The sequence below is a fragment of the Nicotiana tabacum genome, chromosome 17 (assembly GCF_000715075.1).
Source record: "Nicotiana tabacum cultivar K326 chromosome 17, ASM71507v2, whole genome shotgun sequence".
NCBI lineage: Eukaryota > Viridiplantae > Streptophyta > Magnoliopsida > Solanales > Solanaceae > Nicotiana > Nicotiana tabacum.
In genome coordinates this window covers 51,228,280-51,243,761 of record NC_134096.1, presented here as the reverse complement: position 1 = coordinate 51,243,761, position 15,482 = coordinate 51,228,280, and the positions used below count along the sequence as shown (strand labels likewise).

The window sequence follows — 15,482 nt, the reverse complement described above, 5'->3', positions numbered from 1 at the left end:
CGTTCGCAAAGAAGAAAACTTCAGATGTCCAGTTTACTCTTCGCGTTCACGAGAGTACCTTCGCGAACGCGAAGAACATGCCAGAACACCTGCTGCAGCAAAATATCAGATTTTCAAAGTCCAAAACATCCCGTAGCTTATCCGAAACTCACCTGAGCCCTCGGGGCTCCAAACCAAACATGCACACAAGTCCTAAAACATCATACGAATTTGCTCGCGCGATCAAATAGCTAATATAACACCTAGAACTACGAATAAGACACCAAATCAAAGGAAGTTTTCAAGAAAACTTTAAAACTTATATTTTTACAATCGGACGTCCGAATCACGTCAAATCAACTCCGATTCCCACCAAATTCGGTAGACAAGTCATAAATATTATAGTGGACCTATACCGGACTCCAGAACCAAAATACGGACCCGAGGTCAATAAATCCAACATCAGTAATTTCTTAGAAATCATTAAGCTTTCAAACTTTTAAATTTTCATCAAAATTCCATATCTCGGGTTAGGTACCTCGGAATTCAATTCCGGGCATACGCCCAAGTCCCAAATCACTATACGGACCTACCGGAATTGTCAAAACACTGATCCGGGTCCGTTTGCTCAAAATATTGACCAAAGTCAACTTAGTTGAGTTTTAAAGCTCTATTTCATATTTTAATCCATTTTTCACATAAAAACTTTTCCGGAAAATTGTACGGACTGCGCACGCAAGTCGAGAAATGATAAATGGTGCTTTTCGAGGTCTTAGAACACATAATTACTTATTAAATTTAAAGATGACATTTTGGGTCATCACAGAATCTGATGTTGTTTGAGTGCTTGTTAAATTTATAAAATAGCTTCTCTGTTTTCTTTTTAATCTACTTATCCAAAGAAGAAAGACTTGCAAAATGAAAGAGGGAAAACACCAGGATTTGAACCCACATTGTGAATATCTTTTTGTTTCTGAAGGACATATCATAGAAAGCTGGTCTCTTATTCTTATAAGACATTGGAGTATCAGTCAGAGTAAACTTCTAAAAGTGCACTTGGAAAATTGTTTAAATGGATGACGGCTATGATGGGAACCAAATTGAAGAAGAAACAATTGATATTCTTGTAACAATAGAAAATACAATGGCAGGCAATATAAAACCAGGCTGAGCAAACTTGTAACTGAACTGAAATATTTCAAGCAAATGCAATCTCAGGTACCCCCAGTCAATTTATTTAGGCTCCTCCGAATTCCAATCCATAAACCAAAGCAGATAACGTAGCAGTGCTAGGTAATGTCTTCTCTACTGTCTAAGTTTTGATGGACAAAGTTATCTAGCACATGTATTGGTGGAAGGTGGCGGGTGCTTAGTAGAATAGTTAAGGTGCGCACAAGTTGGCTCATATGCCACTGTTACAAATAGAATGCCAAAGTAACTAGAAGGTGCTGAACTCAGGAATGACTACTTGTGCGCAACTCCATATATGTACAGATTTCAACAGATAAATAACTCAATTCTTCTATTGAGAAGCTTGTATTTGCAACAAGTTGTGATGATGAGATTCAAATCTTAGGGCAAACGAAAAAGCCATAGAGAAGAGTTTACTATGAAATGATGTCTTAAAAAGCCATTATTGTAAAAACTGCCAAATTAATGTATCACCAGTTTGTTAGCTTCAGGAGTCACTAGATGAAATCTAATTCTATTGAGATAATTAAAGGGTGTAAGATGCAACAAATAATTCAAGTTTTGAATATTGCACTATTTCATAACATCTAAAAAGGTTAAAACAACTAATCAAACAACTTTTTTCAGTTTCTATTTTGCTATCTTTTTGAAAAGAATTTCATGTCCAAAGGCCTCCTATATTGATATAGAGGGAGCATCATACAATGAGATCTCTCTCATTGGACGAGCTTAAAAAAGTATACGTCAATGTAATAAAAATCTTACTCTATTTGTCCCGCTTTATATGATTTTCTTTTGCTTTATTATGCTCCAAAATGTTAAGCAAATGATATTTTTATACAATTTTTCCAAGTTTTAAAATTTTCAAATATTAAACTCTTCAATGATTTTTTAATATTTTATGTTACCACTGTTAATAAAATATATAGAATAAGATTTAATAGTTTCTTAAAAATTCATATTCTTCAAATACCGTCATTGGACAAAAGAAATATACTATATTATTTAAAAAAAAAAACAGAATTTCTCAAGAATGCAAATAACACAGGCCTTGTCCGAGGCCACTCGTCCGATTCAACTCACCTAATTTTCTTATCAAGTGTTCAGCTAAATTAAACTGAAGACTCCCTCAATCTCCTCCTTTTTACAAAAAACCATTTTTATTTCTCTGCAATTTCCAAGAGAACAAAGAAGGTAGGCAAATGGGTACGCTGGGGAAAGCAATCTACACAGTCGGGTTCTGGATCAGGGAAACGGGTCAAGCCATGGATCGTTTGGGCTGCCGCCTCCAAGGCAACTATTACTTCCATGAACACTGTATGTCTTCGATCTGCTCTCTTAATGCACCATTCGTTTTTCGCCTTCTTTTAATTTAGTCTTCATTTTCAGTGCATTTTCTTTGTAGATTGCTTAAGTGTACCAACTAGTTGAGATTAAAGCTTAGTTTTTGTTACTAGTACCTAAGGTCTGGTGTTTGCCAAGAATTATTTTTAGTCTAGTTAGAAAATCCCTAATTTGCCTTAACGGACAAATTGTTTTGGTCAAAGATCACTTTTAACCCGTGGCAGAAGCTATTTACATATGGTAGCCATAAAAGTGTATAAAATATGTATATTTTTTTTGTATATAACATACAGAAATGTATGCATATACAAAAAATTATATATTTTTTCGGTTATTATTTTATGAGCGACTATACAATGTCATTTTCCCAATTGTTTACGATTAAATTGGGCTTGAATAGAGTGGAACAGCTATAGAGCATTCGTATAGTTGACCCCGACTAGTTTGGGTTTGCCTTATAAAACATACTTATTTACCAGTATTTGGAACTAAATGGGTCAGAATAGAGCGGAATGATTACATAGCAGTCATATAGCTGACTCCAATTTGTTTAGGATTAAAAAGTGGTTGACTGATTGATATTTGTAAGTTGCATATGGTTGACTGTTGAAGATGACATCAAACTAATTGATGTTACTACTGAATTTTGAAGGTTTATTCAGCTGTGGAAAGCTACAATTTGATTAGCTGTTCATTTATATGACTTAAGGGCCGAAAAGAAGGGTACTAGTTCAGGATTTCAGTAGGTGTGTACTTTTGTGTCCTGGCAAGGTTATTATTTTGGATACTAATGCACAGCGGAGGGATGCTTTCAAGTTTTGAATTTCAGTAGTGTACTTTTGTGTCCCGACTAGGTTATTATTTTGGGTACAAATGGACAGTAGACGGATGCTTTCTTTGAAAAGTAAATTATTATACTTACATATATAAATACATGTTCTGAGTTAAGTGTTGCTTTTAAAATGACAAGGAATAAAACAGTCTCACATTCCAATCCGTACTTAATCTGATGAAAAAGTTACTTTTACTTTGACTTATACTTGGATGCCGCTTAAGAGTGTCTGTGCATTTAAAATAGCTAATACAATATCAAATCTTAGAAACATTGTGATCTTGATCATTGAGGGTAATCTATAGGTTGCAACATTTTCAGTCTAGTAAACTTTGGACAGCTTTGTTTCTTGACTCAGTCACTCAGTTAGTCGTTAGCCCAATGTATTACATGGATTTGGTGGAAAGACTTGAGTTTAATTTCCAATATTTGGAGAACACTTTCCAATTTTTACTACAAGTTCCCTCAAGGTGATTTGGACAGTTTTACCTTTAAAACATAGATAATAATCCCAGGAAGCTGGTTTTACCTTAGTTCAAGAGAAGAAAAGGTGTAGCTATATTGGACTTAGAGGTATTTGCTTATCCATTACATATCTAGAGATTTATCCTGTTCTATGTTGCTCGGACTCTCCGAAAATGTTGCCGGGTGCATGTCGGATCCTCCAAAAATAATGTAATTTTGGAGGATCCGACATGGGTGCGGCATCATTTTGGAGGTCCGTGCAACATAGATCCTATTAGCATAAACTCTGAAGACTACTTACGAAATACAAGTACCTGTGGCAAATGTATTCCTGTATCTATCTCACCCCATATGTCTATGATAGACTGGTTTGTCTGTAGATTTTCCAAGCTGAAAATGTTGAAGTACTAGATATTAAAGATTTTGGATTTTTCATAATTCAACTCTTTTAATGAATAATAGGTTGTTTGGCCAAGCTTCTTTTTGGCCAATTTTTTTTTTTTCCAAAGTTAAGGTGTTTGGACAAGTTTTTTGAAGGGAAAAAAGTGCTTTTGAGTAGAAGCAGATCAGCTTTTGAGATGCAGAAAAAAGTAGCTTCTCCCAAAAATACTTTTTTTGAAAAGCACTTTTGAGAAAAATATACTTAGAAGCGCTTTTAAAAGCTTGGCCAAATACTAATTGATGCTCAAAAGTACTTTTCAAATTAATTTGCCAAACACAAACTGCTTCTCACCAAAAGTATTTTTTTGAGAAGCATTTTTGAGAAAAGCACTTTACAAAATAAGCTGATTTTAGAAGCTTGGCGAAACAGGCTATAAGTCTCTCAGGCTAACTGCAAGAAATTATTTTTGTATACATATGTTTTCATCAAATAAAATGGAAGCTAATTGATTGGCACCTTTGGCTATCACCTTGAGCATTGCTTCTTTTACTGAAGAGTTTGGTAAAACAAATGATATTTCGCTGCGATGGTCTTATTTGTACTCATATTTTCTCCCCGTTAGCAAATTTTGCTATCCGATATCTTGATTTAATTTCTTTTAGCATTATTTACAGAATAATCTTAAGATTTATTTCCTTTAATTAAGTGTTTCTTGCCCTACTTGCAAAAGTTTTTTTTCTTCATATTCTAGGTTTGAACTTTTTGCTTGTCAATGTGCTCCATATATACAGATGCTGGAATCTTGCATCTTTTAACATTTGTCATTTCTACCTCCTTGTTTCCAGTGTCAAGGCATAGAACTCTTATGAACTTGTTTGACAAAGTACCTATGGTTGCTAAAGATGCATTTGTGGCCCCAAGTGCTTCTTTAATTGGTGATGTTCATGTTGGACGTAATGCTTCTATTTGGTATGGATGTGTTCTGCGAGGTATGTTCTGCTTTCATACTATGGTAGAATCCGTGCTTAAAAGTGTTCTTGTAAAACTTAATGGGTCGGATGTTGCTGTTGTTGCATTAGGTAGAAAACTTCTTTATCATCTTTCTTCTAGGTAAGCGTTTAATTATACCTGTTGATTATGAAACATATAGATTTTCAACACTCCTGGAGACATTGGAGTAGGGTGAGCTAAAAAATTCCTGTATTTGGAAAAAGGTTAAATGCTTTCTTGAATGTATGAGGGAGGGTAGACACTTTGAGCTGCATCTTTTTGATAATTCATAAGTAATGTTATTAATATTGCTCTAAGAAAATCATATTAGGATGCAGCTGCATTATGGGTTCTCACGCTTTGTAGTCAAAGCAACCATTTGTCTTTTACCATTTCTCACTTTAGAAGGTGGTATTTTGTTAACATACTAGGCTTAACTCACAAGAGATTGTTTATTCTCTAACTCGTTGACAATCCAGTTCTTTTCTCTAACTCGCAGTTCCGATGTTTATGTCAGACTTTTTTCTAAGTAGATGGTTTATTAGAAAAATATCCAGTGGATGTAACCCATATACATCCGTACTAAATTAACCAAAATACTAACTGACCCTCGACCAGCCACACTTGCTGCGTCATTCAAAATCCAATATACCACCTTCAAACAAAAATAAAGGATAAACAAGAACTGTTATCTCAGTTCAATTTAATTCTCCGTTAGCTCTTTGCTGTTGTTGAAGCTGCATTCCTACTTTCTAAGTCTGCGCACTTATTTTGCTTCCTTGCTTGCTATCAGAATTTTCCTTATCAGTTGGTTGACTATCTTCTTGCCAACCCTTTTCAATGTTTATTTTAAGTTTCTTTGGGTTTTTCTTATTTAACCCCCACAGGACACCTAATAGATTTTCCGAATTCCCTAAGTTTCCGCCATTCTTACTATTAAATTACCTCATTACTCCCTTATTCCACTTTCAGTACTTATGGTCATACATTTTCATAATCTACTTGTAATTCATTATGAGCTGTCTGTTCTCCATCATCATATTCTTACCCATTATGCTTTGTTGTTTCTGCTTCAGTATCATGGCCAATTCAGTCCAATGTTATCAAAGGTGAAAAGCGCAAAAAAGCTCTAAGGTCTGTTGGGGCTTTAAGCGCAAAGCGCAAATAAGGTGCGGGCTTTAATGAAGAAAGACGCAAATGGAGAAAAACTATATGGAGAAAGAAATTGAAGAAAATTTACGATAAAGTGAAATATTAATTGTTTAATGTCGCATCTTCGAGATTACGCTCATTGGCAAGGAAAGGTATGCCTTAGAGCCTTGATGAAAACAATGAAGCACCTGCTAAGCGAGACGAAACGCTCAACATGTTTTGAGCCTTGCTTCAGGGCTTAAGCGCGCTTTAAGCGCGCCTTTGACAACACTGATTCAGTCCCCCACTCCTGTTCACTATTAGCTTCCTTAATTGAAAATAATCGTCCCCACCTTCCAGAGCATCCTCTTCAAAATCCATAAATTTCCTATCTGGCAGAATGTTGTTTGTCTATGTTATGCTCTAGTATCAGAGATTCCTTGGAAATTGGATCAATTTTTTAGTTGCCGGTTCAAACTTGAAGTGTTTAGCACCCAGTTGGCACCTATTGTCCTGCTTTTTCTTTAATTGATCTTATCCCATTGTCATCTCTGCCAACCCTGTTTGTGGTTGTATAATCATTCAACTCTTCGACCTTTCAGTTACCACCTCTTCTTTTAACTGATTTTGGTTGTTCAGCTGGGCATCATGAAATGCCAGCTTAATATATGACTGCCACATAACAGTTGGTTGTCAATTGTGTGTGGCTTGGCCATTAAACTGTTGGGCTTGAGCATCTTCTTCAAGACCTGGCTTCAATTGAATTGGATCTTCTATGTCGTGAAACGGCCTTTTACTTAGGGCGAATTTCTAAATGCTTTTGCATGGTCTTGTCACTACGTCAGGCCTGAATTCAAGATCCAACCATCTTTATGCCACATATTCATGTCGTGTCTCCCAATGCAATGTTACTCTCGTCGAAACTCCAAAAGCAGAGCACCTCTAGCAACAGCACATCTCTCCACAATCTCCACCAAGTCCACCTCTAAATGAATGGAGCAGCATCTCTTGTCATCAAGTACCACAACATATCATCACTGGGAAGAACTTTTTCCCTATTACAACATTTTGCTTCTCATCACCAGTTTATTCCTTCTCCACCTCGCTGGAGCTTCCTGTTGCTCTACTTGGTCAAAAGTACCTTTCTTTTTGCGAGTGCCCCCATATCTTCAACAAATTCTAGATGTTTAGTTGATTCCGTTCTTATCTTTCATACCAACCATTTTATGGTATTCTATGGTTGCTTCATACCTGTCAACTTCAACCAAAAAAAAAAGTCCCTTTATGGTATATGCTTCGTCGACCTCGATTCCCATGTTTCATTGGCAGATGGTTTTATGCCAATGTTGGAAATTCCTCAAATAGTCAGAGACCATCTTGGTTTCATGCTGTCAAAGAACTCTTCTCTCACTTAACTCTTGCCCTTTGAAATATAGAGAAAAATGAACCTCCTTGTACACAGGCCATATGTATTTTGAAAGCTGCCCAGTAAATATAATGAAGAATCCTAAGAGAACTATCATATCCCGATTGAGGGATTGAGGAAAAGATCTCTTTTACACCGAATATTAATTTTCCTACGCTTGGACATTTGTGATTAAACTGAATCACCACAATGTGTTATCTGACAATATGTATATGTTTGAAAAGTGTGTCCTCGCACAGGATGCGAGTTCTGTGACTTTCCTGCCTTCAATATTTGCGCTCTTTAGTTTGGTTATTTTTGCTCAATGTGAGAGACATTGCATGCAGGTGATGTGAACAGTATTAGTATAGGAGCAGGAACCAATATCCAGGACAATTCTCTTGTTCATGTAGCTAAATCAAATCTAAGTGGAAAGGTTTTGCCAACAATTATTGGCAACAATGTTACTGTAGGTGAGGACTATTTTGCAAAGAAATAACGTACATCTGCCTTGAATAGTTGCAGTAACTGTGGTGGTTAACCTTTTGACATCCAACTTAATTGAAGGTCATAGTGCTGTCTTGCATGGATGTACTGTTGAAGATGATGCATTTGTTGGTATGGGTGCAACTCTGCTTGATGGAGCAGTTGTGGAGAAAAATGCTATGGTCGCTGCTGGTGCCCTTGTCAGGCAGAAGACGAGGATTCCTTGTGGAGAGGTTTGTGGCAACCTCAATTTAAGTTATTCATTTTGCTATCATCATAGATATTGCCTAGAACGTGCATCTAATTTCCAGCGTGATTATTAACCAATATATGCAATCAATGGTTTTAAAAACTCATCACTTAAAGCGATGAAGCAATGTGAAGTGAGGGGTCATCGCTTCATGGGCGAAACCATGTGCTTCAGATAAGTGTGCGTTTCAAACAATGACGCACAAAATGATCTCAATGAGAAACAATTGCTGCTTTAAATCTTAACTTTGAGGAGTTAATTAATATCGACATTGTGGTATATTGGATGTTGAAATTAGTTATTTCAAGTGAAAGTTGACTATTATAATACTAAATTACTGTTGTGCACATCACTTCTTGCTTCTCGCTTCTAGGCCCATGGACTTCGTCAGTTTTTGTGCTTTTCCCTTTTAAAAAAAATTAGATGCAGTGGGTAGTCATGAATTATCTAACTCTCAAAGGATCCAAATAACTGAAAAGTTCTTGTTGGGATCACCTTGCACGTCATTGTTTGACACACTTCTCTAAAGCGTATAATTTCACCCATGAAGCGACCCCTTGCTTTGCAGGTTTTAATCAGTGTTGTCAAAGGCTCATTTGAGCGCGTTTAAGCCCTGAAGCTCAGAAAAGCTCAGGGAGGGTGTTTCGCCTCGCTTAAACTGCCTTTCGGGGCAGGCGAGGCACTGAGGCGCGCGCCTCACATTTCACATGAGTTCTATCTTGAATCGAGCGGTACTAAACAACAAATACAATCTGCAAATAAGTGTATTAGTTGTTAAGGAAAGCATTATGAATGAATTTGTTACTTTTTCCTTGAATTACGCTCTTTTTTTTTATATAACTAAAGCCAACACTTGAATTGTTTTGCGCTTAAATCCCCAACAGACTTGGAGAGCTTTTCGCCTTTGACAACACTGGTTTTATTCACACTATAGACAACCGTGACTAAAGGCAAAGATGACTTAAGATGTAAATTGACATAAGTTGGGAAAAATCCATTTTGAGTTTGTTTCAACATTCTCTGCCATCGTTCCAGCTTGTCAGTATAGTGCACTTCCATTTCTTGGGATGGGGAACTATGGTAGACAATTGATTTACCTTTATATTGCTAATAAATGTAATTGATGTTGCTTTTTCATGAACAGATATGGGGAGGAAATCCAGCCAGGTTCCTGAGAAAGCTCACAGAAGAAGAAATAGCTTTTATCTCGCAGTCAGCTGCCAACTACACTAATTTAGCGCAGGTTCACGCTACTGAAAATGCAAAAAGCTTTGATGCGATTGAATTTGAGAAGGTGTTGCGGAAGAAATTTGCCCGCAAAGACGAGGAGTATGACTCTATGCTGGGAGTTGATCGTCAAACACCTCCAGAGCTTATCCTGCCTGATAATATCCAGGCGCCAAAGGCCTCTTAACTGTGGTTCTAACTTCTAAGTTGATTATCCCTTGGGTTTTTGTGGTGTTAGCCTATTTCTTTTTTCTTTGGGCTGATTAAACAAGAAAACACCAACGTTTCATCTTAAATAATTAAGACCAGGCTGAAACATCAAAAGATTTAATCCTGGTTTGCCGCTCTTGCTTTCCTGTGCTGATTCCGTCTGGCTAATTAGAGCTGACTGTTGATGAGGAACCAATGATATAGCAAAAGCATAAAGTTGTTTTTGGCTTTTAAAATGTGTGTTTGGTATATGTTATCTTCGTGGAAATTGTTTTCCATAGAAATTATTTTCCTACATATGTTTTCTTAGTGCTCCACGAACAATGAGCGCTTCTTGCTCCATTGTTTGGTTGCTGAGTGAAAAATAGTGTTCTGAAAAAATATATATGAAGATTAGTACCAATATTGGCAGATCAGGAGTCTTCGGATGAATTTGTTGAGTTACAGATTGATAATTCTGCAAGTGTTGGTTGGAACAAGTTATATGAAAGTAAAAGTTTAGATAGTTGTAAGTTAATTTATTTTTCCTTAGAAAATGACTTTCATCATACCAACTTCCAAACACCTTATTTTTCAACCCGATCCACTCAGATATGAGAAATGTGATATGTGGTAATAGTACGATAAAGTGAAAAAGAGGGAGTACGTTATCGTTGCAGTGAATTTGCTAGAAGATCTGAATGTCAAAGCTCTCAGATTATTTATGAATAATATCTGAAGCGTGTGTTCATGCAATTAGACGCAAGCAATTTGGGAATTGTCAAGACTCAAGAAACTTTAGTAGTTCGTGTTCAACTGAGAGTACATAAACCTGGATACGTCTTTGTTAGGTCAAATATATATATATACCTTTTTTTTTCATCAGGTCAAAGTTATACTCTGACTCCATTATTTAATTACTCCTTACTAGGTAGGGAAAATCGTAGTTTTCAGTCTAGAATTTCTCTTTGATAGAATTTGCTTGGATCGGCCGTGATGTTCGTGTCCATTAGTACATTCTGAATGTGTTTTTTTGGGGGGTAAATAAGTTTATAGATTTTCATCATTAAACTGGAAAATTAATTTCACGAATAATTGTTGTTTTAAGAGTTTTATCATGGTGAAGTTATAAAAGTAAATTTTGTACCTAATAAATACATTAACTATCTCGATATTTTGCATAAAATAATTCACGTTATCCTGATAAATTTCCTACACTTTTTTGGAGTCCTTAGTGGGGTATCCTTAGCAACAATCCTGATAACAGCAAGAAATCACGCTCCACAATGCGGGGATCTTACACAAAAAGGACATTCCTTAATTACATAAGAATATTCGTAAAAACTTAAAAGTTGCTCCTGGACACATGGTCATCACTCATCAGTCTAAGTGTTCCTACCTACGTCTATCTAAAGTCTAAACTCTCATAGGATAATGTTTTTGGTCGGTTTCAGATTTTCAATATATTTTCTCATTATCCACAAAACTAATCAGGTTATTAAACCCTCAATTCATGTCAACCGCTAAGAGCAACTACATTTACTACTAAGAAAGGAACAGTTTGAAAAAAGTAGCTCAAACATAGAGCTTCTGTGCTGTTTTAGGTGGATTTCGGTTTAATCATCTAGTATCTAGTATTTAGCGCTCATTTATTCGACTAATTCAAATTTAAACAAGTTCACAAAAAGGGTGAATTGAGTGTTTCTCCTACCAAAAAGATGCTCAACTCCAGAATTCGGAGTTGAGACCTCAGAATTAATTTTATTTTTTTTAGATTTTAATCATTAACAACAATATAATCTCATAAGTAAGGTATGAGGAGGGTAGTATGTACGCATACCTTACCCCTTACTGCCGAGGTAGAGAAACTGTTTTCGATAAACCCTCGCTCAAGAAAAGGTGAAAAGAGAGAGAAGGGAAAAAGACGAAGAAGAAAAAATGAATAGGGAGACAAAGGACGATAAGGAAAAGGAAAAAAAGACAACAACAACAACAACAACAAGTAAGGGCTCGTTTGGTATGAGGGATAAAGAATAATTAATCCCGGAACTAAATTTAAGAAGAGTTTATCCCATGTTTGGTTGGTAGAAAATTACGGTATAATTAATTCCGAGATTAGTTATCACGCGATTGTAATATTTTTTTATCACCATGAAAAGGTGGAATAACTAATCCCGAGATTAGTTATCACAGAATTGTAGTATTTTTTATCACCATGAAAAGGTGAAATAACTAATCCCGGGATAACTAATCCTGGGATAATTAATCTTGGGATAACTTCTTTTCAACCAAACGACCCCTAAAAGAAAAAATAGTATCAAATAGTAACAAACTAGAAAATACGAAACACAGAGCGAACAAAACAATAGGCAAATAGTAGAGGTCAAAGAATACGAAAAAAACAAGAGCGCTACTACTAGAAAAGAACGGAGAATTCTCGACTACCTACTAGCTTTCTACCCTAACCCTCGACCTCCACACCCTTCAATCCTGGTCATGTCCTCAGTAAGATGAAGTAGCGTCATGTCCTGCCTAATTACTTTTCCCCAATAATTCTCCGCCCTACCTCTACCCCTTCTCAGCCCCGTCATGGACAGCCTCTTACACCTCCTAACAGGAGCATCCGTACTTCTCCTCTGCACGTGCCATAACCATCTCAGCCTCAACTCCCGCATCTTGTCCTCCACGGGGGCCACTCCCACTTTGTCCTGAATAATTTCATTCTTAATCTTATATCTCCTGGTATGCCCACATATCTATCTTGGCATCCTTATTTCTGCTACTTTTACACTCTGAACATGGGAGTACTAGACTGGCCAATACTCAGCCCCATACAGCGTAGTAGGTCTAACCAACATTCTGTAGAACTTACCCTTAAGTCTTGTTGGCACCTTCTTATCACATAAAACACCGGATGTGGGCCTCCATTCCATCCACTCCGCACCAATACGGTGAGAGACCTCATCATCAATTTCCCCGTTATCTTGGATTATAGACCCGAGATACTTGAAACTACTCCTCATCGGGATGACTTGGGTATCAAGTTTCACATCCATGTCCGCTTCATGAGTCTTATCACTGAACTTACACTTCAAATATTCCGTTTTGGTCCTGCTCAACTTGAAACCTTTAGACTCTAGGGTCTGTCTCCAGACCTACAACCTCGTGTTAACCCTGCCTCTCGTCTCATCAATCAGCACTATGTCATCGGCAAATAACATGCACCATGGCACCTACCTTTGAATGTGCTGCATAAGCACATCCATCGCCAGAGCAAATAGGAACGGGCTAAGAGCCGATCTCTGGTGCAACTCCATCACTATTGGGAAGTGATCCAAGTCACCTCCCATTATCCTCGCCCAAGTCTTAGAAACATCATACATGTCTTTGATTACCCTAATGTATGCTACCGGAACACTGCTAACATCCAAACATCTCCATAAAACCTCCCTCGGGACTTTATCGTACGCCTTTTCTAGGTCTATATACTCCATGTGTAAGTCCTTCTTTCTTTCCCTATACTGCTCTACCAATCTCCTCACCAGATGGATGACTTGTGTAATCGATCTCCCCGGCACGAATCCAAACTGATTCTCGAAAACAGACACACTCCTCCTCACCCTGACTTCCACCACCCTCTGCTTAACTTTTATAGTATGACTCGGCAGCTTGATACCCCCATAGTTATTGCAGTTTTGGATATCACCCTTATTCTTATACAATGGAATCATCGTACTCCACCTCCATTTTTCGGGTATCTTCTTCGTATTAAAGATAACATTAAACAACCTAGTAAGCCACTCCACACCTGCACGACCCACACTCTTCCAGAATTTTACCGGGATCTCGTCTGGCCTAGTCGCTCTATCTATGCTCATCTTACGCATAACCTTTTCGAACTTAATACGCCTACAATAGCCAAAATCATGCCGACTCTCGGAGTGCTCTAACTCACCCAGCACAATGCTTCTGTCCCCTCCTCGTTCAATAGTCTGTGGAAGTATGCCTGCCATCTTCGTCTAATATAAGTGTCTTCCATCAATACTATGTCGTCCTCATCTTTGATGTACTTCACTTGGTCTAAGTCACGATCCTTCCTCTCCCTCACTTAATCTAACCTGTACAACTTTTTGTCCCTGCCTTTGCTTCCAAGTTTCGCATACATGCATACAAAGGTAGCAGTCTTAGCCGTCGTAACCGCTAATTTCTCCTCTTTCTTTGCCTTCTTATAACATTCCTAATTCGTCTTCTTTTTCTCCTCGTTTGTGCTCTCCACTAGTTTCAAATAAGCCGCTTTCTTGACTTCAACTTTACCTTGGACCTCCGCATTCCACCACCAGTCCTCTATACGTCTCCCAGGGTATCCCTTTATAACCCCTAAAACCTCTCTCGCTTCTTTCCTAATGTAATTTGCTGTCATGGTCCACATCGCAATCACGTCCCCACTACTCTTCCAGGCTCCCTATAGCCAATAACCTCTCTCCAACTCTTGAGTTTTGTCCTTAGTCAAGTATAGATTTTAATCATTCAATATTTGAAATTTAATGGCTTAACTAATGTGTATTCGCACAAACATACTGTAGGGGGTATTAGTGCTCCCTATCTAAGGAGTCCATTCTAAGTGATCAAACTAATCTTTGATTAAATAAGAACGCATATTTATTATTCCACCACCTCGATGATCTTTTCGTTTTTTTCTCTATTTTTTATTTAATTATTTGGTGCGTGATTTTAAAGCTTTTATGTAGGACTCTGCTCACAAGCCTCGGAACCGAGACCTGCTCATTAGATCTAACTTTCGACGAAGCCTTATTTCTATTTTCTAGCCAACATAGCGCATTCTTTCTACCTATTAATAAGTGAGAATAAGCATATAGGGGGTCAATATGCCTGCTTGGCATAACTGAGGGTATTCCAGTAATTTCATGAAAATTGAGCAACATGATTAGTCGAAAAGTAATTTTTCGGTGGCTATAACATAAAATTTTGGTCCCTTGACGAAACTACCCTTGCTTATCTCATCAACACATCTCTTGTACCACTTTTTGAAGTTTTATTTTTGTCCATATTTTTTCATCCTTTATTGGAAAGTCGTTTGTATGCATTTTGGTGATTTTGGCAAAGTTTGAGCATACTTTTACATCCTAAAAAGCAACATATGTGAGAGACACCTCACAATTGTTGATGAAATCTTCTCTGTGCACATATTTTCTCCTCTCTTTCTCCCGATCTCTATAAACTAGTAATTGTACCCGCGTGATGCGCGATCAATATTTAAAAATATTAATTAAATTGAATTTGGTTCGAGGTTGTTTGAACATTAGATCGTATTGTTATAAGAAGTTTTAATTGTCATCTTATTTGTCAATACAATATAACCAATAATAAAATATCTATTAAATTAGGGGGACTTATATAGTCATTAAATAACTTTTTTGTTATGTATTTTTCTTTATTATATTATTTAATATTTAGTATTCTTACATTGTTAATAGAAATTTTTATTAGCATAGTACTTTGTTTAATATTTTATCGTATAATTTATTACTCTTGAACTTTTTTTATAGTTTATTCTATTGTTCTCAATAATATTGTCTGAAGTTTAATGAAT

General features: G+C 36.8%; 1 protein-coding gene across 1 annotated transcript; it reads left to right on the top strand.

The window, feature by feature from the left end:
- The first annotated feature begins 2,168 nt into the window (after positions 1 to 2,168).
- Positions 2,169 to 10,128, top strand: LOC107763258 (gamma carbonic anhydrase 1, mitochondrial-like). Its single transcript, XM_016581732.2, has 5 exons — positions 2,169 to 2,487; positions 5,039 to 5,182; positions 8,067 to 8,192; positions 8,287 to 8,438; positions 9,600 to 10,128. The coding sequence occupies exons 1-5, from the start codon at positions 2,373 to 2,375 to the stop codon at positions 9,867 to 9,869; spliced, it is 807 nt and encodes a 268-aa protein (XP_016437218.2). The 5' UTR covers positions 2,169 to 2,372; the 3' UTR covers positions 9,870 to 10,128.
- Positions 10,129 to 15,482: the final 5,354 nt, after the last annotated feature.